Source organism: Sciurus vulgaris, assembly GCF_902686455.1.
Source record: "Sciurus vulgaris genome assembly, chromosome: 1".
NCBI classification, from domain to species: Eukaryota; Metazoa; Chordata; class Mammalia; order Rodentia; family Sciuridae; genus Sciurus; species Sciurus vulgaris.
The window spans coordinates 50404942-50430447 of NC_136461.1; the positions used below are offsets into that span (position 1 = coordinate 50404942).

General features: G+C 36.8%; 1 protein-coding gene across 9 annotated transcripts in view; it reads left to right on the forward strand.

Annotated features, from left to right (window-relative positions):
- PATJ (PATJ crumbs cell polarity complex component) overlaps window positions 1-25506 on the forward strand; it is a 399437-nt gene that overhangs the window by 133275 nt on the left and 240656 nt on the right. For all 9 annotated transcript variants that reach the window (XR_013757701.1, XM_079103582.1, XM_079103581.1 and 6 more), the window contains 2 exons: window positions 2727-2804; window positions 12813-12912. Coding sequence is in view for 8 of the 9 variants with exons in the window: in XM_079103582.1 (XP_078959708.1) it covers window positions 2727-2804; window positions 12813-12912 (178 nt within the window). In the remaining variant the exon portion in view is untranslated. The remainder of the gene's footprint in view (window positions 1-2726; window positions 2805-12812; window positions 12913-25506) is intronic.

Here is a 25506-nt window from a genome sequence, read left to right on the forward strand (position 1 = left end):
CATGCTCACGTCTCTTCTCTCCTGTGTGCTGCAATAGTCTACCACACTGTGCACTCCGTTTGTCTATCATCGAACCATCTGTGGTCCCAGCCAAGGAAGTACATCCTGTGGACGGTGTTAATTACTGTATCTATGACTTGTTCCACTTTTAACCTGGTTTTAGTACAACCAGTTGAGTGAGGCAATGAAACAAATCATGTTTAATATTTGGCAAAATTATTCTTTTGGCTTAATTATGGGTGTAAGTTGTATAGATCATCCAGGACTACAAAATGTAGGCAATGCTTTAATTTAAAAAAAAAAAAATTTTTTTTTAAATTTTTGGAATCTCACAGTGTAGTTGCCCAGGCTGTCCCTGCCCTCCTGGGTTCAGGTGATGCTTGTGTCTCAGCCTCCTGAGTAGCTGGGTCTGCAGGCATGTGCCACTGTGCCTGACTACCTTAATCATTTTGACCAGTTTGCATTAAATTTTGAACTTTCCTCAAAACTTTAAGTCATTTCCTAATGTTGTGCCCATTAAAGGCCCAATATCTAAAAGTGCCATGGTAACATAAAAACTCTCCAACACCATGAATTGAATGGTGATCTTATGGGTACATTCTCAGCTGCTTTTTAGGAGCATAGTCACATTACTTTTTAAGCTGCTCTCTAAATTCTCAGCTGTATTTTCAGTATCCTGGAAAAATTTCGGTATTCATTTAAATTTACTTGGCAAATGCTTAGTTGAGAGCAGAACCCGTTATTTATATGGTACTCCTCCACAGAAAGTTTATATGCCAAGATAATTTTTTTCACTTAATAATGTAACTGCTTTTCATGGTGGCACCACTTTTTTTTTTTTTTTTTTTCATTTTTCAAAACAAATTCTTTTGAAATTGGGTTTATCTCTTCAGCTCCTTAAGTTTTTCATCTTGTGTTTTCTTCTTTCTTCCTAGGGTCCAGTTGTATTTCCTTATTACCATAATGGCACCTAGTTTTTTGGGTACAGGCATATTTTACATATTAATCATATGCAAATATATATTTTTACTTTCACAAGAAACATGCTGACTTCTGTTTTTCTAAAGGTTGTCTTTTTGGTGAGCATTTTGTCATCTGAATTTTGCTAATAATAAGCTTATAGAAATATTTATCCTCTATTCAAAAAACAAAAATAGACCAGCTTTGTTTAAGTTTTAGAACAAGCAATGAATATCTATAGACCTGCCATTCTCTGATTCAGGTTGTTGTGTACATTAAATAGAGAAATAAATACTAAGAACTATCATAGCGTCTGTTCATATGTTAATGAGTATTTATTATTATTTTCTTAAATGAAATATTCCTGAGACTTTTTCATTCATTCTGAATTGATTTATTTCTTTAGCATAGTAAAAGTGAAGAAAATTTAATCTTAAATTTCATTTAGAGGGAAGTGGACTGTTTTGTTTTTAATTTTCTCTAGATTGACAGTTACACAGTTCCTTTAATTTTCCATGAAAGTGGATTTGTTTTTTGGTTTTACTAAATTTTCATGTCTGTCATCAGGTTTCATGACAAGACTTGGTATTAACTGTTTGAAGAGTTTTAAAAAAAATAACCAAAAATATGATATTTTCCTAAGATGTTTCATAGTTTTCCAAAAGAAATGAATCAAAAGTAGTCTATGTTGTTGGCATCATTAAGAACTAAATTTATTTTTATAAAATTGAACTTCATTCATTTATAAACATTCGTTGAGTGCAACTACATATTAAGTCCTTTTTGAGCACCTAGGTCAGCACTCAAATTTTATTTTGCAAAATGAAACGAAGTCGTCTTTATCCTTACCTTCTAGATCCATGCACACAAACTTTTTAATTTCTATTCCCTGATGATATCTATCTAGATATCTATGTCTATCTGTCTATATATATATTATATATTACAGTATTTTGAGTTTATGTATCTTGACAAATTTCCCAACTCTTACTGTTTGCTTAGAATTGCACTTCTCATATCTGTACTTTTTAGATGAAGTCATGAAGTTAATTAAGTATTTGTTGTTTTAAAAAGTAGAGTAAGAAGGACTGGGGTTGTGGCTTAATAGTAGAGCACTTGCCTAATGTGCATAAGGCCCTAGGTTGTATCGCCAGCACCACAAAACAATAGCAACAACTGGTAAATGGATGGAACTGGAGACTATAATGCTAAGTGAAATAAGCCAGACTCAGAAAATGAAGGGGAAAATATTTTTTTCTGATATGTGTAAGTTGGTCTAAAGTTAGGGGAAAAAAGGAAAGAAAAGAAAGAAGAAGATGATGGAGGTAGGAAATTCCATCAAAATAAAAGAAAGATCAGGGGAATAGGAGATTGAGGGAGAGGGAGGAGGGACAGGATAAGGGACAAACAGTGGAATGAATCTGACTGACTTCCCAATGTGCATATATGAATATACCATAGTCAGTCTCACCATTATGCATATGCACAAGACACTAATTTTTTTAAAAATTTAAATACATAGATTAATAGAGCAGAGGAAAGGGAACAGGGGCAGGGAAGAGGAGGAGGGTAAGCCTAAGCACTAGGAACTTAATTGGAGCAAATTATATTTTGTGCATTTATAATTATGTCAAAATAATCCTAATGTTATGGAACCAATAAAATAACTAAAATTGAAAAACAATGACAACACAGTAATACCTGTAATGATGCTGGCACTTGAACTTTTTTTTCTCCCACCTCTTTCTTTTTTTTTTGGTTCATAGGTCATTCCTAACACACATAATAAGGGCAACAAAATCACCAACAACCAGAACCAAGACATCTCAGAAAAAAAGGAAAAGGTAACTTGAACCTGTCAAGCTTCTAAAGAATGTTTATGGTTTCTTCTTGCATAGTTGAGTTGTAACTAATAAAAGTGTTTGTTTTTGATGAGTGTCAGTGCAGATGTATTGTGTGTATTTCTTCCCTGTGCACGTAACTGGTTCTCACTAGGTCAAAGCCCAGAAACCTGGGGAAACAGGTAGAAAAATACTGTAAAGGACCAGTCAGCCGTTCTTGTCTGTCTCTCTCTTTACAATTTAGTGTTTTGTCCATTCCTGGAACACGCTGCTCTTCCTTAAGAGTCCTTTTTATAACTTCAAGGAACAGATAGACCAAAGGTCATCTTTATTATGAAAACTTGACTGTCAATCAGCATCGATTACCCATTCCTGTTTTGCCACCTAAAGTCTAGTAGAATCTGTTAACCTAAAAATTATTTTAGGATATGGTATCAGGGGTAAATTTTCACTTTTTCCCATAAAAATAACTAGTTGTCCCACTGTTTTAAAATAGAACCTCCTTTACCCACTGATTTACATTGCAACTCTGTCAATACTCGGGTTACAAGGGGAGTCTCTGAGTTTCCTCTTTGTTTCCTTTGTTCACTTTTCTATCCCTGCACATATGCTGTACTACCTAAATTGTAAATATAATAAATATACAATAAAAGATATACCACATTATATTAATATATATTAACATTAAAGTATATTTATGTAAAACACATAATATATATGCTTTTTCAATTTTTAATAAAATTTTCTTCAGAATGGTATTACAAATCTTTTGATTTATTCCTTGCACTTTGTGTTGCTATTAAATTGTGTCTTTAAAATCTTGTAAACATTTTAGGTATGGCCCTCTTTGTTTATGTACTCCATAAAATGCTTTTAATAAGGATGTAAATCCCAAATTCTAACACTCTTCCTGAAGATTTTTATTTTTAGATTTACTATGCAGATAATATGTACTTTGGAAAAAGCAATTTTCTTTATATTGTTTCATTGTTTTTCTTATTAAATCTGTAAAGATTTTTGGTATGTTTAATTGAAGTAATGTTAGCATTGTCTCTTTTCCTCTTGATATTTAAGAAGATGCCTTTAATATTTCATTATTGAATATCATATGTGCTGTAGGTATTTGCAGATAATCTTTCAAGTTAAGGAAGTATTCTTCACTATTTTGCTAAGAATTTTCTTCATGAATGACACTGACATTGAATTTTATCAAATTTATTACCTTATCAAATTTATTACCCGCATCTTCTTGAATCCCTTAATGTGGTAAATTACATTTATAAATTTTAGAGTGTTGAACTAGCCTTGAACTTTTGAATTAAATTTAATTTGATCTTTTTTTTTTTTTTAATCACTGCTAGTATTGTTTCTTTTAAGATTTTTGCATCTGTGGTCATGAATGAGCTGCCTGGAAATTTTCATTTATATGGCTTTGGTTATGCCAATAACTAAAACGAATAGTAGAAGTATTTGTCTCTTTCACTCTTCTGAGTATTTGTGTACCATCTTAATTACCAGCTCTTTCATTGTTTGGTCAGCCTAACCCTATGAAGCCATTTTGGGCCTGTGTCTTCTATATGAGAAAAAATTAAAATAGTAATTCAGTTCTTTAATAGTTGTTGAACTACCCAGATTTTCTACTTTTTTCAGAGTCAGCTTTGGTCACTGTTTTTCCTAGGAATTTTTATATCACCCACTTTTTGAAATATTTGTTTGCATAAAGTTCATATATTATAAGTTTGATCATCTCTGCTCCATCTATAGTTCTTTTGTACTCTGAATTTAGTAAATTATTTGCCTTTTTCTCAATCGTAAAAGTCAGATTTCATATAGTTCTTTGTTGTGAAAAATCACCTTTGAACTGTACTGGTCTTCTCTGTGGTGTTATTTTTCTGCTTAATCAATTTTGTTCTCATCTTTATATAGAATTCTTGTTTGGGCTGCACTCATTAACCCCCACCAAATTGCTGAGTTTTATTAGTTTTTACCCTTTTTTCTAAAATACTAATTTAAGATCATAAATTTTTTTCTAAGTCCACATTTACTGCATTTTGAGATTTTAAGAATTTCTCTTATTTATTACTAATTTTTAGGGGACTTCTAGTATGATTTCTCTTTAGGTTTATTTACAAATGTATTTTAAATGTCTATGAATATTTTAAAGGATTTTTTGTTTCTAATTTGTTTCAGTTATAATCAGAGATTGTTGTCTATATTAGTTCTTTGACATTGGTCGAGACATTTTTGTGCCCTAGAACATAGTTGGTTATTGTAAATGTTGTTCTATTTGTGATTAAAAACAATGGCTATCATATGTTATTAGGTACAGAGTTTAATCAAACGTTATTAGGTCAAACTGAGTTATTCAGATGTATACTTACTAAGTTTTTGTTGTTGATAGCATAACTTAATGAACGCTCATGTTGCTGTTAAAATTAGTCTTTTTTAGTTTTTTTTTTTAGTTTTTATTTCACATGTTTTCAAGTAAGTTTATTAGGTCCCTATAAGTTTAAAATTGTTATACTTTCCTAGGGAATAGATGTTTATATTACTATGTGGATATGGTATGTAGTAATGTCTGAAAAGCTATTTCATCTAATATTAGTAAAAGGATGCTTTCTTTTTTGTGTCTACCTGGTATTTTGGCTTGGAATTTTTTGAGGTACACACATAAAATGAATTCAGGACTCCAACCTGAATGAAATTGTTAAGGAATATCTTTCTTCTCCTTTTCTCTTCCATCTCAAGCAAGGTCAAGGCCAGTAAATATCCCTACCAGATTCTGTGATCAGAATTTTGGTTTGTTAGATTTAACTGTTTTTATCTTTATCCTTGGTAGAGTTTTTTAAAGCCATAGTTAAATTGAACACATAGGAAAACTTTAATTATAGTCATGTATGTGGGGACAATGAAGATGGTAACTTGATAAGGATTTGGGGAAAGGTTTCTTGAAAAGAATAATATCAGGCTGTTTACCAAATTATAGGATTGTCTATTTTAACTGGTTGACTCCTGTCTTGAGTTCAGATCTTTTTTTTTCTTTTTTGAAATGGAATGTTTTTATTTTTTAAAAAAAATTTAATATATTTTAAATTTTAATATATTTTTATATTAAATTTTAAAATTAAATTTTTATAAAATTTTAATATATTTTTTAATACATAAAAATTTTTATATATTTTTGGTGTACTGTGGATTTTAACTCAGGGGCACTCAACCACTGAGCCGCACCCCCAGCCCTATTTTGTATTTTATTTAATGACAGGGTCTCACTGAGTTGCATAGTGCCTTGCTGTTGCTGAAGCTGACTTTGAACTCTCGTTCCTTCTGCCTCAGCCTCCTGAGCTGCTGGGATTACAGTCATGTACCACCATGCCCAGCTTAATTGAATTCAGATCTTAATCACAAAGATAATATTCAGATTGGCAGTAGCACATATTGTGTGATCAAGATTATGTGGTTTTCCACAGATAATATGTAGATTGCTTGCAGAAGTATTAGGTATGGATTGCTGGTAATCACTGGCAGAATTCTTCCTTTTTCTTTTAGAAGTAATGGGCTTTATTTTCAGAGATTGTATTGGGGGGATGAAGATGATATTTTTACTCCAACTTCTTACCTTGCTTGACCTCAAAGAGACACTTGAAACTCAATAAATTCTTAGCTCTCATTAGATAAAATGAGTAGATACTATTTGATTGTGTTTTTGTAATGGTCTAGAAAATATAACCTGTAATAACAAAAAGTAAAGCAGTGGTTCCTGGAATAGGCTGCCAGAGGTTGGTCTGTAAAGGACGTAGAGACGCAAAGAAACTTTTGGGGGGTGATATTTATGTTCATTATTTTGATTGTATTGGTAGATTAATTGTACACTTTAAAATGTGTGCAGTTGTTTGTACATCAGTTATACCTTAGTATAGTGCAGTAAAGCTGTTGAAGACAGACAAATCACCTGCCTTCCTGAAGCTTACGTTTTACAAGGCAAGACAAACTAGGTAGAATTCAGTGACTGCTGCTTGACCGCAACTTGGTGACGGGGCATGAGGACCCATATAGTGTGACATCTGAGAGGGACTGGAATATGAGCTGTAGGAGGGCATGACATCATGTTCTCATTATTCTTCTATCCCAGTTGACTGGCATGTAATAGGCATGAAATACAAGTTTTTTGAATGAATACAGAATCCTAAATACAAAATCTCTGACCTCTGGTCACCAGGGATACACTGATGCCCTCCAGGCAGGTGTCACCTTCTTGCACTGCACTAGCCGTCCCCATGGTTGTTTTGGGCCTTAAAGAGTTACCAAATCGCTTTTTTAGAAATTTTATCCATTATTTTTATGTGGTAAAAAAGAATTTCTGAAAATATTTAGTCTACCCTATTCCTAGAATTTTAGTGATTGATAATGTTGACTTGAAGCTCTGACTATTCATCAACTATTTGTTGGAAACCTCCTCCAGTTACTGTGCAGCAGTTCTGGGATATACCTAAAAGGAAACAGACTTGGTGTCAGTCCATGGGCACCAAACAACAGACACCACGTGGTTAAATGAACAGGCTACCAATTTAATTACTTCTGGCAGGTAATTTAGAGAATTCAGGAAGAGTCCACTAAGATCCCAGGCAGGAAAATGTAAATGTTTAATTGTTAACAACTTCTCGGCCAATTCCATTAAGCCAAGTACATAGCAAGGCTGTCTATATTCAGTAAGAATCTTGTAGGAGCCCAGAACTGCTAGTAGTCAATCTCTTCAGCTGAGTTCTTCATTTCAGAGGAAAACAGCTGACCACTAAGCTGACACTGTATGAAATAATATCCCAATCTACATGTCCATTATGGGATGGTGTTTCGCGGCTGCAGAATGCTCTTTGCTATTTTTCTTTTCTCTGAAATCACATCTCATGTGCCAAGCCACTTACTGCATTCTGTAATAATGAAGCACCTGTGTTCCAAGAGGCACATGGATGAGGGCAAAATGTAGAAGAATGAACAGAAATGTAATTAGTAATTAATAGAGATGTGCCCAGGGCACTGTGGGAGTATACCCTTTTCAAAGTCAGGATGCTTAGGTAATGACTGATCCATCTCTTCAAAAGTTCCTGTCATCAGAAGAAATTCTTTTATGTATTATTCTCTTCTTAATATGAAAGCATTATATGTTCTCTAAAATTATGGACAAACCAAAAGAAGGCAATAAAAATCACCCAAAACTCATTTTTAACAGGTGTAGGTTAGAAATAGAAATTTTAGCTTGAGGTTTTTTCCATTAAAAAAATTTTTTTAAAGAATTACTAAAAAAGAATCAATTAGCAGTTCTCAAATAAATTCCTTGTTTTTTGTTTATGCCTCATTTCAGTATTTTCTGATCTATTTTGCATTATATAGAGCTTGAAAGAATAGGCAATCAAGATCCGTAGATCTTGGCTATAATCCCTGCTACTCCAGAGACTGAGGAGAAGTTTGAGTCCAGCAACTTAGTGAGACTCTCTCAAAATAAAAAGAAATGAGGCTGTGACTCAGCGGTTAAGTGCCCTTGGGTTCAATCCCTGCTACAAAAAAAAAAAAAAGTAGAAATATTAAAGTTTCATAACTTTTGCATTTTCTTTCCTTTTTTTTTTTTTTTTTTTTTTTTTTTTATACAGTTTTGTGTATTCTGTGAATGGATTTCACAGCTGGGAGATTTGTTACTGGAGAAGTAGTCCTCAACAATTAGTTAACTTCATTTTTTTTCCCCCAAATATCAAATGAAAATATTGTCTTCTGGCAGAGTTCCTAAAAATGAATTTTATTAAACTTATGAAAATGTTAGACTTATGCATTGTAAGTTGCTCCTCATTTTACAATTGGGTCATGCCCCAATAAGACCATAATAAATTGAAAATATTATAAGTTGAAATTACATTTAATACATCTAACTGAACATCATAGCTTAGCCACATGATGTACTGTATAGTTGCCTCTCCTTGTGGTCCCATGGCTGAGAGCTGTGCTCGCTGCTGCTGCTCCTGACTTCTGAAGAGAGTGCTGTACCACATCACGTACCCTGTGAAAACATCAAAATTCAAAGTACAGTTTCTCCTGCTGGTGTATTGCCTTTGTACCACTGTAAAGTTGAACCATCATATGTTGGGGACCATTTGTACTTAAAATGAGAACATTTTCTTTTATATGAATTACAACTCTGTAAGATTGATGTTATAACATTGATCTGTTCCCAGTAAAGATCTAGACTCGAGGTTTAGAGGGACCTTGTGAAGGCACTTTACAAAGAACAAAATGATTTCTTATGAATCTCCTGATGACACTTAGAATATTTCATTATATCTGTGATCTGATTATTCTTAATGGCAACAAATAATACAGTGTACCATCAGTGATGTTCCACTTTGTTCAAATTGGCTGATTGTATGAGCTTTGTATCACTGTGACCAAAATACCCAACAAGGACATCTTAGGGAAAAGTTCCTTTTGGCTCACAGTTTCAGAAGCTCAGTACATGATTGTCTGACTCCATCACTTAGGAGCCAAGATGAGGCAGAACATAATATTGAAAAGACATGGAGGAAGAAAGCTACTTAGCTCATGGCAGCCAGGAAGCAGAAGACTGAGGTGCTGGGGACAAAATATAAACCCTAAAGTCATGCTCCCAGTGACCTGTTTCTTCCAGTCATGCCACCTGCCAACAGTTACCACCTAGTTCAGTAGTCCTTTCAATAATCCATCAAAAGGATTAATCCACTATTTAACTGATAGTTCACAGTCTTATCATTTCACCTCTGAATGTTGCTCCATTGCCTAACATGAGGCTTTTTTTTGTTGTTGTTGGTGGTAGGAGGACATCTCATATCCAAATCATAACACTGATAATATTCAGGTTAATATGTAAGTATTGAGATATATTTTTATACATATACATTTGAGTACATACCTAGTACATAATCATGTGGGTATCTTGTAGCATTGTTATAAGTATTTTTATAGTCCTATATATATAAGGTTGTTTATAATCCATGCTGAGATCAAGGAGATCAGGAAGAAGGATAGCCATTTCTAAATTCTCAAGTCACTTTGACCATGCAAATCTGGGTTCTTACATAAAAATGCTTCTGAGTCGATTCCTGGGAAAATGGGATTTTTTTTAAAGGCTGGCACATCTAAAGTCACATAGTTTCACTTTTGTGGAAATTCTTATTTCAGTAATGTTTATCAGTCTCTCTAGGCCAATCAGAATCTTTTTTTATTTTTGTTTTAAGAAACATACATCTACTTTGTAATATACTAAAGATAGGAAAATATTTTATATTGAACATGAGAGATGAGGATATTTCTCACCTACAGGCACTCAGAGCTGTCAGCCCCTGTCCTACAGTTCAGACCCAGAAATGCAAAAACCTAGCTGGTCACACACCAGAACTGTAGGTTTGAGGTCAGACCCAACATCTTAGGCCCTAAACAATTTTGTTAGACCCTGTCTCAATAAATAAAAAAGGCTAGGGATATGGCTCCGTGGTTAAGCGCCCCCTGGGTTCAATCCCCAGCACACACACCGCCAAAATGCAAAAACCCACCAGCTATCTGTCAAAGCACTCTTCTTTGCAATAGACACAAGACATTTTCTAGTACAAAACTGCAAATAGGCAAAGAAAAAAGAATAACAAGCATGCTGTCTGTTACCTCTTAGCCCACGGGGAGTAGATTCCTACAGAAGCTTCCTTCCATCAAATGCTGCTAAGTGTGCAGACCATAAAACTAAATCCATTTATCGCTGCTACTAATGGGAAATAAGTTATAACCCAAGTACACAGAACCAGATTTGATCTGTCAGAAACAAAAACATAAGAATTGGAAAATTTTTTTTAAAAGGAAAAATTCTGTTACTACTTGGAATTTACTGCAGGAGCCTAGAAATCACGTAAATGGATTTAAACAACTCATGAATTGCATATCTGAGGCATCACAGTTTAATTGGTTCTGGAAGGTGAGTCTACTTAAGCATCTCAGTGGGACTTCCAAGATTGTCAAAGTCTAATTTAAGAAATAAATAAAATGTGCAGGTATCAGGTATATATTTAACTCATCAATGAGGGAATGAGCTAGTAAGCCTGGTGCAGAGAAAATTGAAGAGAGTGAAGTACTTACAACTGCTGAAAGAAAGAATACTTTGGATTCTCATTTATATATAAAATTGGTTAAAGTTGTACATGGCAAAAAAACTGCAATCTTGGGAGTTAATCTCTTCTATAGGACTAAAGTCATTTGCCCATCTATCAGACAAGATTAATATGCAGGACTACTGAATAAGAACCATTTGCATCAATGTCATTTTCTAAAATTTCATCTGTCAGGGAGTTTGGGCAGCATCAATGACAAGCAGTTATTTAGTCATTCAGCAAATACTATGTTCCCGGGGCTGTTTTCAGTTGAAGATGCCGCTTAGTCTGTCTTGTGCTCTGCCTTCATGGGGATGGTCATGACCTAGACTAGCTGGCTAGACCTTGCTGCAGCCTTCATTACCACAGGGAGAGCCTGATGCTGCCCACACCCTTCTCCAGTGTGTGGCAGAATGATGCCTCAGGTATTTGGCAACCCACATTCAGACTGTAGGGAGGTCTGGGTATACTTATTCTAGATTCTTTTCAAGAGTGTTGGTAGAAACCAATCAAACAATGTGTCATTTCCCCCTTAAATATATTTTAAATGCTATTAATAAAAATTCATACCCCTTAATATTATTTTCAAATCCAACTAACCTTGTTCTAGATGTTGTCTTGGTCAAAGAATAACCTTATTCCGAGCAAAAGGTTTCTTGAAAAGAATTCATTTGCCTTTACTCTCTATTTCACTCACGTGCTTTTTTCCACTCAGAAAAGTCAAAGACAGCGATCACCCTTCTATATCCTCTTGTTGCTTAAAAAGCATTTTGTATTTGGCATCTTTTCTTCCTTCATCACTCTTGCATTTTATGCATTTCTGAATTTCCTCAAATGTATATAATTGCTTCTGTGGTTAGACACTATTAAATAAAAACGGGTAGGTGTTTTCTTTCATGAGTCTCAAATACTGGTTTCTCTTTGGAGAAATTCATCATGTGTCTACTCTGTAATGGAGCAAGCATTGTCTACTTACTGAAGTCTATCCTGCCATTAGTGGTTTTGTCATATGAAGGATAATTGAATGTACTTTATTGAGGTCCTGTAGCAAAGCAAATCTTAATCCAGTTATGTTGGTACTCGTGGAGGACTCGGGGATATCGGCTCCTATTCTCTGAGCAGCTTGGATCTCACTATAAAGTTTGGCATGTTTTATTTTTCTCCACGTTTAAGAAAATGTCTCCATACTGTGAAGGTAATCTGATCATAGAGTTTTTTTTTTCCTACTTCAGTTATCTATATGAATCAAATATTGATGTGCTGTATCATTGGACTATAAACTGAAAACATACAGAAATAATTATCACAAAGATTTTTTTTTATATATATTAAGATGTGTCTTGGTCATCTAGAGACAGATGAATACCTGTTCGGTTAGAAAACCTGATATTTCATTAAGTATTTTCTTAAGAATGAAATCTGTAGATTCTATAATTGAAAAAAACGAAGAATTATAGAATTAACACATTGAGCAGTTTTTACTTAAGGTTTATTTTAGAAATGTCTTTCACTTGAATTGTTTTGTTAATAATAAAGAAGATTCATCTCCCACAATGTAAAGAAAATGTACATACTTGCCTTTTCACTGGGAAAGAATACCTTCTTCTAGGTGGGTCGGCAGTCTTCATAGGTGTGCTTTTGAATTTCTGTTTTCTGTGTTCCTGTGTTTATATCACAAGAGTCACCTTTATAAAATAACGTAAGTATAAGAGAATAAATTATTTGTTTTTGAATCCTTGAATTATGACTGCAGTTGCCTATAGTCAAATATTTCCAGACCATCTTTTTATGCTTTTTGACAGCAAAGAAAAGGATTATGCAAAGCAATTAAACCTTCTCTCAAATTTTGCATCTTCAGAGGCAAGGAACAGCTCCGCCTCCTATGAAACTGCCACCTCCTTACAAAGCTCCGTCTGTGGACAGTGATGAAAATGAAGAAGATGGTGCATTTACTGACAGTGAGTTCCTTTCTGTTTAATAAGTGCAGGATGTATTAAATTATGCTTTAATGAGTGCTGTACATTTTTCAAATAAAGTGCAGGGGGAGGCTTAAAAAATGTGCGTGAACATATGCAAAAAAAGAAAATTTATATTTGAAAGTTTTATGACTAATTTCCTAGGCTTTTCTCTTTGACATTGATAGAGGGAATGCTGAAGGAAGCTGTTACACATTATTTTACCTGTATTCCCTTCCAGTTTGGTGATTTGGTTGTTAATACAAAAATGCTAAGTCCTTGGAATTCAAGTTTGACCCATCATCTGAATTGGGCATAGATGCCAGCTCTTGATTATTTACCTTACTCAGAGTAATGTTGATATTGCTAATGCAAAATTGCAGGAGGCCCACCAAGTCATATTCAATCCTTTGGAACTCATTTCACAATTTTTTGCACTAATATCAAAATACATTCATACATTATCAAATATACATTCATATTTTGTTTGAGACTTTATTCAAAAGAATTTGCATTTCTTTTGCAAATGTACTGTACATGTAGTTAGACCTGATTGCTAATGTACACAGAACTTCTTAGGGAAATGAAGAAAATGTTTTAAAATTAGTAGTGATGATAGTTGTACAATTTGTGAATATACTAAAAACTACTGACTTGCTTATTTTAAATGTGTGTGGTTTGTGGAACACCATAAAATATAGAAAAAGGTTTTTCTATAATATATGAAAAGATTTTGATATAGAAATTAAAAGTTAAAAATTCTGGCTTCAGCATTTTTTAGAGTGTAGCTTTGAGGATGTCCTCTTTTATAAAAAGGGTATAATAATGTTAACTACTTCATAGGGTTTTGGGGAGGATTGAAGTAAAGCAATATGGTCTTTAACTTGCCACTTAGTATTCAATGGATACTATATTACAGCTTTTATTGTTAGTAATAATTATTATTAAGTTAGGTTTTTAAAAATATAATAGCAAATACATAAATAAATAGAAATAAAATATAAAAGTTAATGAAACTGCTGGGAGAAGTGTGCACCTGTAATTCCAGCAGCTTGGAGGCTGAGGTGGGAGGATGGCGAGTTCAAAGTCAGCCTCAGCAGTTTTAGCAAGGCTCTCAGCAACTTACCAAGACCCTTCTCAAAATAAAAATTAAAAAGGCCTTGGGATGTGACTCAGTGGCTAAGTGTCCCTGGGGTCAATCCCTGGTAGAAAAATAAATTAATTAATTAAATAAATAAATAAAATAATTGAGTTGACTTTATAAAAATTTGATTTGACCTTTCGATTTTACAAGCCCATTTTCGTGTATTGTTGTCTTCATGTATTCACATCTTGGTTGAATATCATCTGCCTTTTAGTAACAGTATTAAGTGAGTCTGCTGTTCAGTGGGTAAAACACAGCTCCTTTTTCATTGGCGGAAGCACCGCCAAAAAGGGAGGGCACAAAGACACGGGGATGAAGTTGGATGTGGACTCTGGTAATGTGATTCTCAGCCTGTTTGGAGACTCCGTCTGAGCTTGTTCTGTCGTTCTTCCTTGTTCTGATAGGCAAAGGCAGCTGCACAGAGTGGCGATAGGTTGTTCACTGTTCATAATTCCTGGCTGCTAGAAGGCAGTGTCACCTCATTACTGGAAAACCTGGTTTAAGTGTGCAATAACACTGTTCCAATATTGGTTCTACTACGCAGTAGCTGTGTGTTCTTGGACAAGTAATTTAACTTCTTCAAGGTGCACACTGGTTATCAATAAGGGAACAAGGGTCTGTCATAGAATAACCTGCCTCATAGGATTGTTGTGAAATGTGAAAAAGCTGACTGTAGGAACTGTGATACCTGTTAAGTGCTCTGGTTGACCAGTTGCCAGGCATTGTTCCAAGGCCTTTACATATATTATCAACATAGCTGACATAATAACTTTGTGAGGACTCTAATTATACAAACAAGGAAACAAGTTCAGAAAAATTAAGAACTGAGTCACATACAGGGAATAGGGTTCAAACCTGGGTACTGTGACTCCAGAGCCAGTACCATTGTCTACACTTGTTGTTACTTAAAACACATTACTGTAGCAGAAATGGGTACAAGTGATGTGGGTTCTCCTGTGAATGGCACTTACAGGCCATGAAAAAGGTCATGCATCCTCTCCTCCTCCTTACTGTGGCAAGCTCATGTGTGCGTCACATGCACAGGCACACATACATGGCATCATGAGGCTCAGGAAATCTTTCCATTTACACTGAGTACATAAAAAGACTATGATACCTTCTGACTTCAACTTGGGACATTTCATAGGTTCTCCAACAAACCTATGTGGGCTGTATAGGTGACTCTCTTCTCCATCTATTTTGGTCTCTGATGGTTTCCTTCTCAATATACATTATTCCTTTCCTGTTTTACATCCCTTTGATTTCACTGTTAACCTCTAAAAGAATTTGAGCTATGTTGGAGTATTTCTTGGGTAGTTCGCATTTATAATACAGGCAAGCCTAAAGTCTCCAGCCACTGTATATTTCCTCTGGGATGGATCTCGTGGGTTTTTCTTAGTTTTTAAATTCTTACTAAATTAATACTCTGCTTATCTGTCCAAAAGTGAAAGTAGATCAGGTCACTGTTTTATCAGATTTTTACTGTTTGGTCTGAACATTTCTTTTTAATAGTGGTGAAATGTGATTATATAACTTAACTGAGGTCCACAGCTCTGAAGTAGACGGCTGGACTTCAAGGGTTAGGCCCATGGGCCTAACCTTTATTAGAGAGATCACCAACATGAGGTACACATCACTTCAAAAGTATTAAAAGGCTGTTAGTTGCTTACTTAAAAAGTTTATCCAGTCAAGAAGTATTTCTTGAGTGGATGTCACAGGTGGGCGGGCACTGTTCTGGGTGTTTGGGATGTGGCAGGGGAAATGGTCATTCTTTCATTAGCTGATATTCCTGTAGGGAAGGAAGACTATAAATTAGTTTAATGATAAACATTATGAATGAAATAAAATAATTATATTTAAATAAATAACATGTAAAATAAAATACCAAAAGGTAGAATGAGAAAATAAATGCCTCAGATGAGGCAATGTTAGGTAGGATGGTTAAGAAAGGCCAAGATAAGATCTAAGTGACAAAGGACTGGCTCATGGAGTCATCATATAGATAAAGTTTGTTGTTGGTGTTTAAACTGTGACTCAGGGTAACATAAAATTTACTTAACTCTGTGAATCAACTTTATATCATGTGACAGAATATTTGAGGACACCCATTTAAAGGAAGAAAAGTTTTATTTTGGCTTACAGTTTTAGCCCACAGTGACTTGCTTTGGGCCTCTGGTGGCCCAGTACATCATGGCCAAGGAGCTGCTCACCTCATGCAGGGGAGGGAGAGAGAGAGAGAGAGAAGAATGAGAAGGAGGGAGAGAGAGAGAGAGAGAAGAATGAGAAGGAGGGGAGGCCCACATCCCAGGATTCCTCCAGTGGCGTGGCCACAATGACCTTAACTTTCTTCTACTAGGCCCCACCTCATAATGGTTCCACCAGTTCCAACAGGACCTTTGGGGGACACATAAAACCCATAACATACTGATGTAGAAGCATACACACTGAGGAATATGCATGTGTACTAAGACAAAAGAATCTCAAAATATTGCTTACCTTTATAATGTGATGAATTTTATTCTTTTTCTATTATTTCACTTTTTAAAATGCTGGTAGCTCTCACTGCAGGTCCAACGTGGGCCAGGGAATGGGTTCCTGTAGAAGGGATGGTCTGGCTGCAAAATAACAGCTAAGAAATTTATCATAAAGAAAGGAGACAGAATTATCTTTTGAAGCAGGTGCATGACCGATTGAGCCATCCATAAGGGACTGGCTCTAACCAAAAAAATGGAACTCCACTTGGTTTATTTATGGCAATACAGATCAAAGGGTGCTGGGGAGGAGCTTTTTCCGTGAGAAACAGGATTCACTGGAGTTAAGCAAGCCCTTTGGCTCTAGCAATTCAAATCCACTTCTGGGGCCTGCATTCAAACTCCAGTGGTGAACCAACCTCAGAAAAACCACATGCTCCAGGCAATCTCAGTTTTCCATAATTGTGAATTACTGAAGCCAGATTTCTCCAATAGCTCAACTAAGCTTCGGGGTTTTTTGCCGGTCATAGGTGGTTTCCCGCAGGTAGTATATTTCATGACTTACAGATGAATTGTAGCCTATAGTATGAAAAACACCAATCTAGATCACTGGTTTTGAATCTTCTAAGTGCATCAGAAACACCTATAAAGCTTGTTAAAACATTAATTTATAAGCCTACTCCCAATTTCTGATTCCCATTAATTTGCACTCCTAATTAGTTCCTCAGTGGTGCTGTTACTTCTGCTACCCAGGAACCACATTCTGAAAACCATCAGGATGCTGAAGTCATGCTGATAAGTATTCTGTGTAGATAGCAAAAATACCTGAACCCAGCACCTACTCTGAGAGACAGTAAAGGAGCATTCTAGCATGAGAACACTTCCAGATTATGAGATTACATAGCTTGTGAGAAGGAAGTATTTCAGGAAAACTTCTATCACTTAATCTTTTTTTTTTTTTTTTTTTGGGCAATTTATTTTTGTTTTTATTAAAGATTTATCAGCTCTTAAAGTAGAATTCCTTCAAGATAAAAACTGTTCTATGGGAACAGTGTCTGATAATATAAGGATACTATTAGTAAAAGTACATATATAAATGAAGGGAGAAAAATTCTTATGATTACTGAAAAAAAGATTAATTTCACATCCTCACAAAATACCGATACAGGGAAAACTTTCAAAACCATATTAACAATAAAAGGTCTCTAGCAGAAAGAGGCAAAGAGATGTCCTTCAATTCAAATACCAAAAAGACACTTTGTGTGAAAGCAATGTGGACACTGATTGCAGTTTTGCCTTTGTAGGAAGAAAATTTTCTCCTCTACCTCCTCAAGATTGTGACTTTAGAGATAAAAGGCAATTGAACTGAAAGTCTACCCAAATCAAGTCCTAAACCAAAAACACACTCAGGGAAGCAGGGACAGGGGAAAACAAAACAAAACAAAACAAACAAACAAAAAAAACCCCAACTCTCTAAAATGATGACTTCTCAGAGAACCCTGGATTAAGACGCTGGGGACTTGTTATTACCTGAAAAACTACTCAAGGTCTACATAAATTTTTTTTTTTTTTTTTTTTTTTTTTTTTACCATTTGTGTAATCATAAATTTACATAGAGTAATGTTGTTTGATTCATTCTGTTATTTTTTCCCTTCCCCCCACCCCTCCCACCCCTCTTTACCCTCTATACAGTCCTTCCTTCCTCCATACTTGCCCCCCTCCCTAACCCTAACTCTAACCCTAACACTAACCCTTCCCTCCCCCCCATTATGTGTCATCCTCCACTTATTAGCGATATCATTCGTCCCTTGGCTTTTTGAGATTGGCTTATCTCACTTAGCATGATATTCTCCAATTTCATCCATTTGCCTGCAAATGCCATAATTTTATCATTCTTTATGGCTGAGTAATATTCCATTGTATATATATACCACAGTTTCTTTATCCACTCATCAATTGAAGGGCACCTAGGTTGGTTCCACAGTCTGGCTATTGTGAATTGAGCAGCTATGAACATTGATGTGGCTGTGTCTCTGTAGTATGCTGATTTTAAGTCCTTTGGGTATAGGCCAAGGAGTGGGATAGCTGGGTCAAATGGAGGGTCCATTCCGAGTTTTCTAAGGAATCTCCACACTGCTTTCCAGAGTGGCTGCACTAATTTGCAGCCCCACCAGCAATGTAAGAGTGTACCTTTCTCCCCACATCCTCGCCAACACCTGTTGTTGCTCGTATTCTTGATAATCGCCATTCTAATTGGGGTGAGATGGAATCTTAGGGTAGTTTTGATTTGCATTTCTCTTATTACTAGAGATGTTGAACATTTTTCCATATGTTTGTTGATTGCTTGTACATCTTCTTCTGTGAAGTGTCTATTCATTTCCTTAGCCCATTTGTTGATTGGGTTATTTGTATTCTTCGTGTAGAGTTTTTTGAGTTCTTTATAGATTCTGGAGATTAGCGCTCTATCTGAAGTATGATTGGCAAAGATATTCTCCCACTCTGTAGGCTCTTTCTTCGCATTGCTGATAGTTTCCTTTGCTGAGAGAAAGCTTTTTAGTTTGAATCTATCCCAGTGGTTGATTCTAGCTTTTATTTCTTGTGCTATGGGAGTCCTGTTAAGGAAGTCTGATCCTAGACCAACAAGGTGAAGATTTGGACCTACTTTTTCTTCTATAAGATGCAGGGTCTCTGGTCTGATTCCGAGGTCCTTAATCCATTTTGAGTTTAGTTTCGTGCATGGTGAGAGATATGGGTTTAGTTTCATTCTGTTGCATATGGATTTCCAATTCTCCCAGCACCATTTGTTGAAGAGGCTATCTTTTCTCCATTGCATATTTTTGGCACCTTTGTCTAGTATGAGAAAATTGTATTTATTTGGGTTTGTGTCTGTGTCCTCTATTCTGTACCATTGATCTACCTTTCTATTTTGGTACCAATACCATGCCGTTTTTGTTACTATTGCTTTGTAGTAGAGTTGAAGATCTGGTATTGCAATACCCCCTGTTTCACTCTTCCTGCTAAGGATTGCTTTAGCTATTCTGGGTTTCTTATTCTTCCAGATGAATTTCATGATTGCTTGCTCTATTTCTGTAAGGTACGTCATTGGGATTTTAATTGGAATTGCATTGAATTTGTATAGCACTTTAGGTAGTATGGCCATTTTGACAATATTAATTCTTCCTATCCAAGAACATGGAAGATCTTTCCATCTTCTAAGGTGTTCTTTAATTTCTTTCTTTAGTGTTGTATAGTTCTCATTGTAGAGGTCTTTCACCTCTTTTGTGAGATTGATTCCCAAGTATTTTATTTTTTTCGAGGCTATAGTGAATGGGGTAGTTTTCCTAATTTCTCTTTCCGAAGATTCATCACTTATGTATAAAAATGCGTTGGATTTATGGGCATTGATCTTGTAACTGAATTCACTTATGAGTTCTAAGAGTTTTCTGGTGGAATTTCCAGGTTCCTCTAAATATATAATCATGTCATCAGCGAACAGGGATAGTTTGAGTTCTTCTTTTCCAATTCGTATCCCTTTAATTTCTTTGGTTTGTCTAATTGCTCTGGCCAGAGTCTCAAGAACGATGTTGAATAAAAGTGGTGAAAGAGGGCATCCCTGCCTTGTTCCAGTTTTTAGGGGGAATGCTTTCAGTTTTTCACCATTTAGAATGATATTAGCCATGGGCTTAGCATAAATGGCCTTTACAATGTTAAGGAATGTTCCCACTATCCCTATTTTTTCTAGTGTTTTGAGCATGAAGGGGTGCTGTATTTTATCAAATGCTTTTTCTGCATCTATTGAAATAATCATGTGATTCTTGACTTTAAGTCTATTAATATGGTGAATTACGTTTATTGATTTCCTGATGTTGAACCAACCTTGCATACCTGGGATGAAGCCCACTTGATCATGGTGCACTATCTTTTTAATATGTTTTTGTATGCGATTTGCTAAAATTTTGTTGAGAATTTTTGCGTCGATGTTCATTAAGGATATTGGTCTGAAATTTTCTTTCCTTGATGAGTCTCTGTCTGGTTTAGGTATCAGTGTGATATTGGCTTCATAGAATGAGTTTGGGAGGGTTCCCTCCTCTTCTATTTTATGGAATACTTTCAGAAGTATTGGAATGAGCTCTTCTTTAAAGGTTTTGTAGAACTCGGCTGAGAACCCATCTGGTCCCGGACTTTTCTTTGTTGGAAGGCTTTTGATGACTTCTTCTATTTCAGTACTTGAAATTGGTCTATTTAAATTGTTTATGTCCTCCTCATTCAGTTTAGGCAATTCATATGTCTCTAGAAACCTGTTGATGTCTTCGAAATTTTCTATTTTGTTGGAGTATAGATTTTCAAAATAGCTTCTAATTATGTTTTGTATTTCCATCCTGTCTGTTGTGATATTTCCTTGTTCATTCCGAATTTTAGTGATTTGGGTTTTCTCTCGTCTTCTCTTTGTTAGTGTGGCTAAAGGTTTATCAATTTTGTTTATTTTTTCGAAGAACCAACTATTTATTTTGTCAATTTTTTGTATTGTTTCTTTTGTTTCAATTTCATTGATTTCAGCTCTGAGTTTAACTATTTCCTGTCTTCTACTACTTTTGGTGTTGGTCTGTTCTTCTTTTTCTAGGGCTTTGAGCTGTAGCGTTAGGTCGTTTATTTGTTGAGTTTTACTTCTTTTATTAAATGCGCTCCATGAAATAAATTTCCCTCTAAGTACTGCTTTCATAGTGTCCCAGAGATTTTGATATGATGTTTCTTTGTTCTCATTTACCTCTAACAATTTTTTAATTTCCTTCCTAATATCTTCTGTTATCCATTCATCATATAATAGCATATTGTTTAATCTCCAGATGTTGGAATAGTTTCTGTGTTTTACTCTTTCATTTATTTCTAACTTCAATCCATTATGATCTGATAGAATACATGCTAGTGTCTCTATCTTCTTGTATTTGCTAACATTAGCTTTGTGGCATAATATATGGTCTATTTTAGAGAAGGATCCATGTGCTGCTGAGAAGAAAGTGTATTCGCTCTTGGTTGGATGGTATATTCTATAAATGTCCGTTAAGTCTAAATTATTGATTGTGTTATTGAGATCTATGGTTTCTTTGTTCAATTTTTGTCTGGAAGATCTGTCCAGTGATGAGAGAGGTGTGTTAAAATCACCTAGTATTATTGTGTTATGGTCTATTTGGTTTCTGAAATTGAGAAGGATTTGTTTGACATACATGGATGAGCCACTGTTTGGGGCATAGATGTTTATGATTGTTATATCTTGCTGATTTATGCTTCCCTTAAGCAGTATGAAATGACCTTCTTTATCCCTTCTGACTAACTTTGGCTTGAAGTCCACACTATCGGAAATGAGGATGGATACTCCAGCTTTTTTGCTGAGTCCATGCGCATGGTATGTTTTTCCCCATCCTTTCACCTTTAGTCTATGGGTATCTTTTTCTATGAGGTGAGTCTCTTGCAGGCAACATATTGTTGGATCTTTCTTTTTAATCCAATCTGCCAGTCTATGTCTTTTGATTGATGAATTCAGGCCATTAACATTCAGGGTTATTATAGAGATATGATTTGGTTTCCCGGTCATTTGGTTCATTTTTTAAATTTTATTTATTTATTTTTTGACACAACTTGTTTCCTCCTTTATTTGACAATTCCTTTAGGATAATTCCTCCCTTTGCTGATTTGCTGCTTTGTTTTTCATCTCTTCCTCATGGAATATTTTGCTGAGAATGTTTTGTAATGCTGGCTTTCTTTTTGTAAATTCTTTTAGCTTTTGTTTATCATGGAAGGATTTTATTTCATCGTCAAATTTGAAGGTAAGTTTTGCTGGTTATAAGATTCTTGGTTGGCATCCATTTTCTTTCAGGGCTTGAAAAATGTTGTTCCAGGCCCTTCTAGCTTTTAGGGTCTGGATTGAAAAGTCTGCTGATATCCGTATTGGTTTCCCCCTGAATGTAATTTGGTTCTTTTCTCTCACAGCTTTTAAAATTCTGTCTTTATTTTGTATGTTAGGTATTTTCATTATAATGTGCCTTGGTGTGGGTCTGTTGTAATTTTGTGTATTTGGAGTCCTATAAGCCTCTTGAACTTGATTTTCCATTTCATTCTTCAGATTTGGGAAATTTTCTGATATTATTTCATTGAATAAATTGTTCATTCCTTTGGCTTGTTTCTCTAGGCCTTCCTCAATCCCAATAATTCTTAAATTTGGCCTTTTCATGATATCCCATAGTTCTTGTAGATTCTGTTCATGATTTCTTACCATCTTCTCTGTTTGTTCAACTTTGTTTTCAAGGTTAAATATTTTGTCTTCAATGTCTGAGGTTCTGTCTTCCAGGTGTTCTATCCTATTGGATATGCTTTCTATGGAGTTCTTAATTTGGTTTATTGTTTCTTTCATGTCAAGGATTTCTGTTTGGTTTTTTTTCAATATCTCTAACTCTTTATTGAAATGATCTTTTGCTTCCTGTATTTGCTCTTTTAACTGTCGATTGGTGCGATCATTCAGTGCTTGCATTTGCTCTTTCATCTCATCGTTTGCTTCTCTGATCATTTTAATTATGTACATTCTGAACTCCTTTTCTGTCATTTCTTCTGCCATGCTGTCATTGGGTTTTATTGATGTAACATCTAGATTTGTTTGCAGCATTTTCTTTCCTTGTTTTCTCATATTGTTCAGGTATCAGTTGACCGCTGAGATATTGCAGATTTCCTCTATTGACTTACAATGTCCCTGAAGATTTCTATATATATCCCCCCTTAGCCTTCAGTAGGCTGAAGTCTTGGAGGAAGTTGATAACGCAGTACTCCACAAGGAAGCTGCCTCTCTAGGAGTGGTGGCCTTCAGGAGGGGTATAATCCCTGCTAGTGGGCAGAGGTGCCTCCACTTGTTGACCAATGGTCATCCAAAGGGGACCTAGGCTGCGGGCTGAGGCAAGGCCTGTTTGGGCCTGTGTCTCTGGTTTTACCGACCTTGTGGGGAAACCTCACCCGGCAGGGAAGACTCACCCGGTGGGGAGGTCTTGCTGGTCAGTACCCTCCTAGAGGTTCCCCTCAATTACAGCTACCGCCTGGGCTGGGCTGCCTTCCTCTGCAAAGTTCTCAGGGGCCCGGCCCTACCTCCTGGGCCTGGGAGCCTCACCCTTCGCAGATGAATCTCCTTAGGCTGCCCCTCCTCAGAGAATCTGCCCGCAGGCCTGGAACCTTTGCTCCGCCCTAAGCCTGTCTCTGTGCGGCTCTTCCACCCAGAAGCCTCCTAGATCCTGGGACCCTGCTCTGCCCCTAATTGCCTGGCTATGCGGCCCCTCCTCTGAGCAGCCACCTGGGGCCCCGTACAATCTCTCTGAGTCCCAGAGACCCGCCACACGCCTCTTCCTCCAGACAGCTGCCCAGTATTCCGGTGCGGTCACTAGGAGTCCAAGAAACTCACTGCGTGCCTCCACCTCCCACCAACCACCCGTAGCCCTGGGCAATCAATCACTCCGAGTCGAAGTGACCCTCCCCGTTCCTCCTCCTCCTCCAGATAACCCCCCGAGTGTTCAGGAGTGGTCGCTCTGAGTGGCTCTGAATCCACGTGACCCGCTGCACGGGTCCTATGGGCAACCGCCCGGAGCTCTTGGTGCGGCCACTCAAGACCAAGCGACCCACCACGCTTCCTCTCCAGGCAGCCCCCCTGTGTTCAGGCGCTGTCCCTTTAAGTCCAAACAACTCACCACTCGCCTTCTCCTCTGAGCAGCCGCCTGGAGCGCTAATGCAGTCACTGCGAGTCCAAACGACCCGCCGCGCTTCTCCTCCTCCTCCGGGCAGGCCCCGGGGTTCAGAAGTGGTCTGAGTCCAAACAGCTCGCCACGCAGCCTCTCCTCTGGCAACCGCCTGAAGCTCTGGTGTAGTCACCCCGAATCCAAGCGGCCGCGTTCCTCTTCCTCCTCCTCGTCCTCAGTGCAGGCCCCGGGGTTCAGAAGCGTTGTTCTGAGTCCAAACAGCTTGCCGCGGAGCTTCTCTTCTGGCAACCGCCTGTAGCTCTGGTGCAGTCACTCCGAATCCAAGTGGCCACGCTCCTCCTCCTCCTCAGGGCAGGCCCCGGTGTCCTGAGTCCACACAGCTCTCCTCGCCACTCCTCCCCTGGGCAGCCGCCGGAGCCCCAGTGGTTGCTCCGAGTCCCAGCGCTGTGCCGAGCGGCCTCCTTTTCGGCGCTCCTAGTTGTCCGAGTTCACTGCTCCAGCGGGGGGAGGGGCGTCTCACCGGCAGCTCTACTTCACAAAGTTTCCTGCGTTCCGGGACCACTGTCCCATCCGGGACGCCTCCCCAATGGGAGAGACTCACCCGGCTGCTTTGAGTTGGTCCCAAGTGTCTCAATATCTCCTCTTTTGAATCCTGAGTCCTGGAGCAACATGAAATGCAGCCACCCTCTAGGCCGCCATCTTGAAACCCTCCACTATCACTTAATCTTGAGGATCAACTGTGGAGTACTACTGAGAAATTGAGAAGATTAGAGACATAAATGTAATCATTGGCTTTAGCACCAAGGAATTGATAAGGAAGAAGGGAAAGGTAATACTTGATAAAGTAATTATCTTTTAAATTATGGGAATTAAATATTCTAGCCAGCATACAGAGTATGGTATGCAATAAGTGTTTATATTTTAGATCTTTTATTTTGTCTTGTTTAACATGTTTTATGACACAATAGTTTCTATATCATAAGAAATCTTACAATCATCAGTTGAACCAAAATTTCTTGAGTTTGAATTAAGAATTAGGAAACAATTGGGCTGGGGAATATAGCTCAGTGGTAGAGCACTTTACCTAACAGGCATGAGGTCTGTGTTCAAACCCTAGCACTGAAGGGGTGGGGGGAATAATTATGAAACAATTAAGAATTAAGCTTTTACCTCATCAATGCTTAGCAAATGACAAAATTACCATTGTCAAAGGTAATGGTAATGCAGGAATTGTCAAAGTTACGGGTTGAAGTTG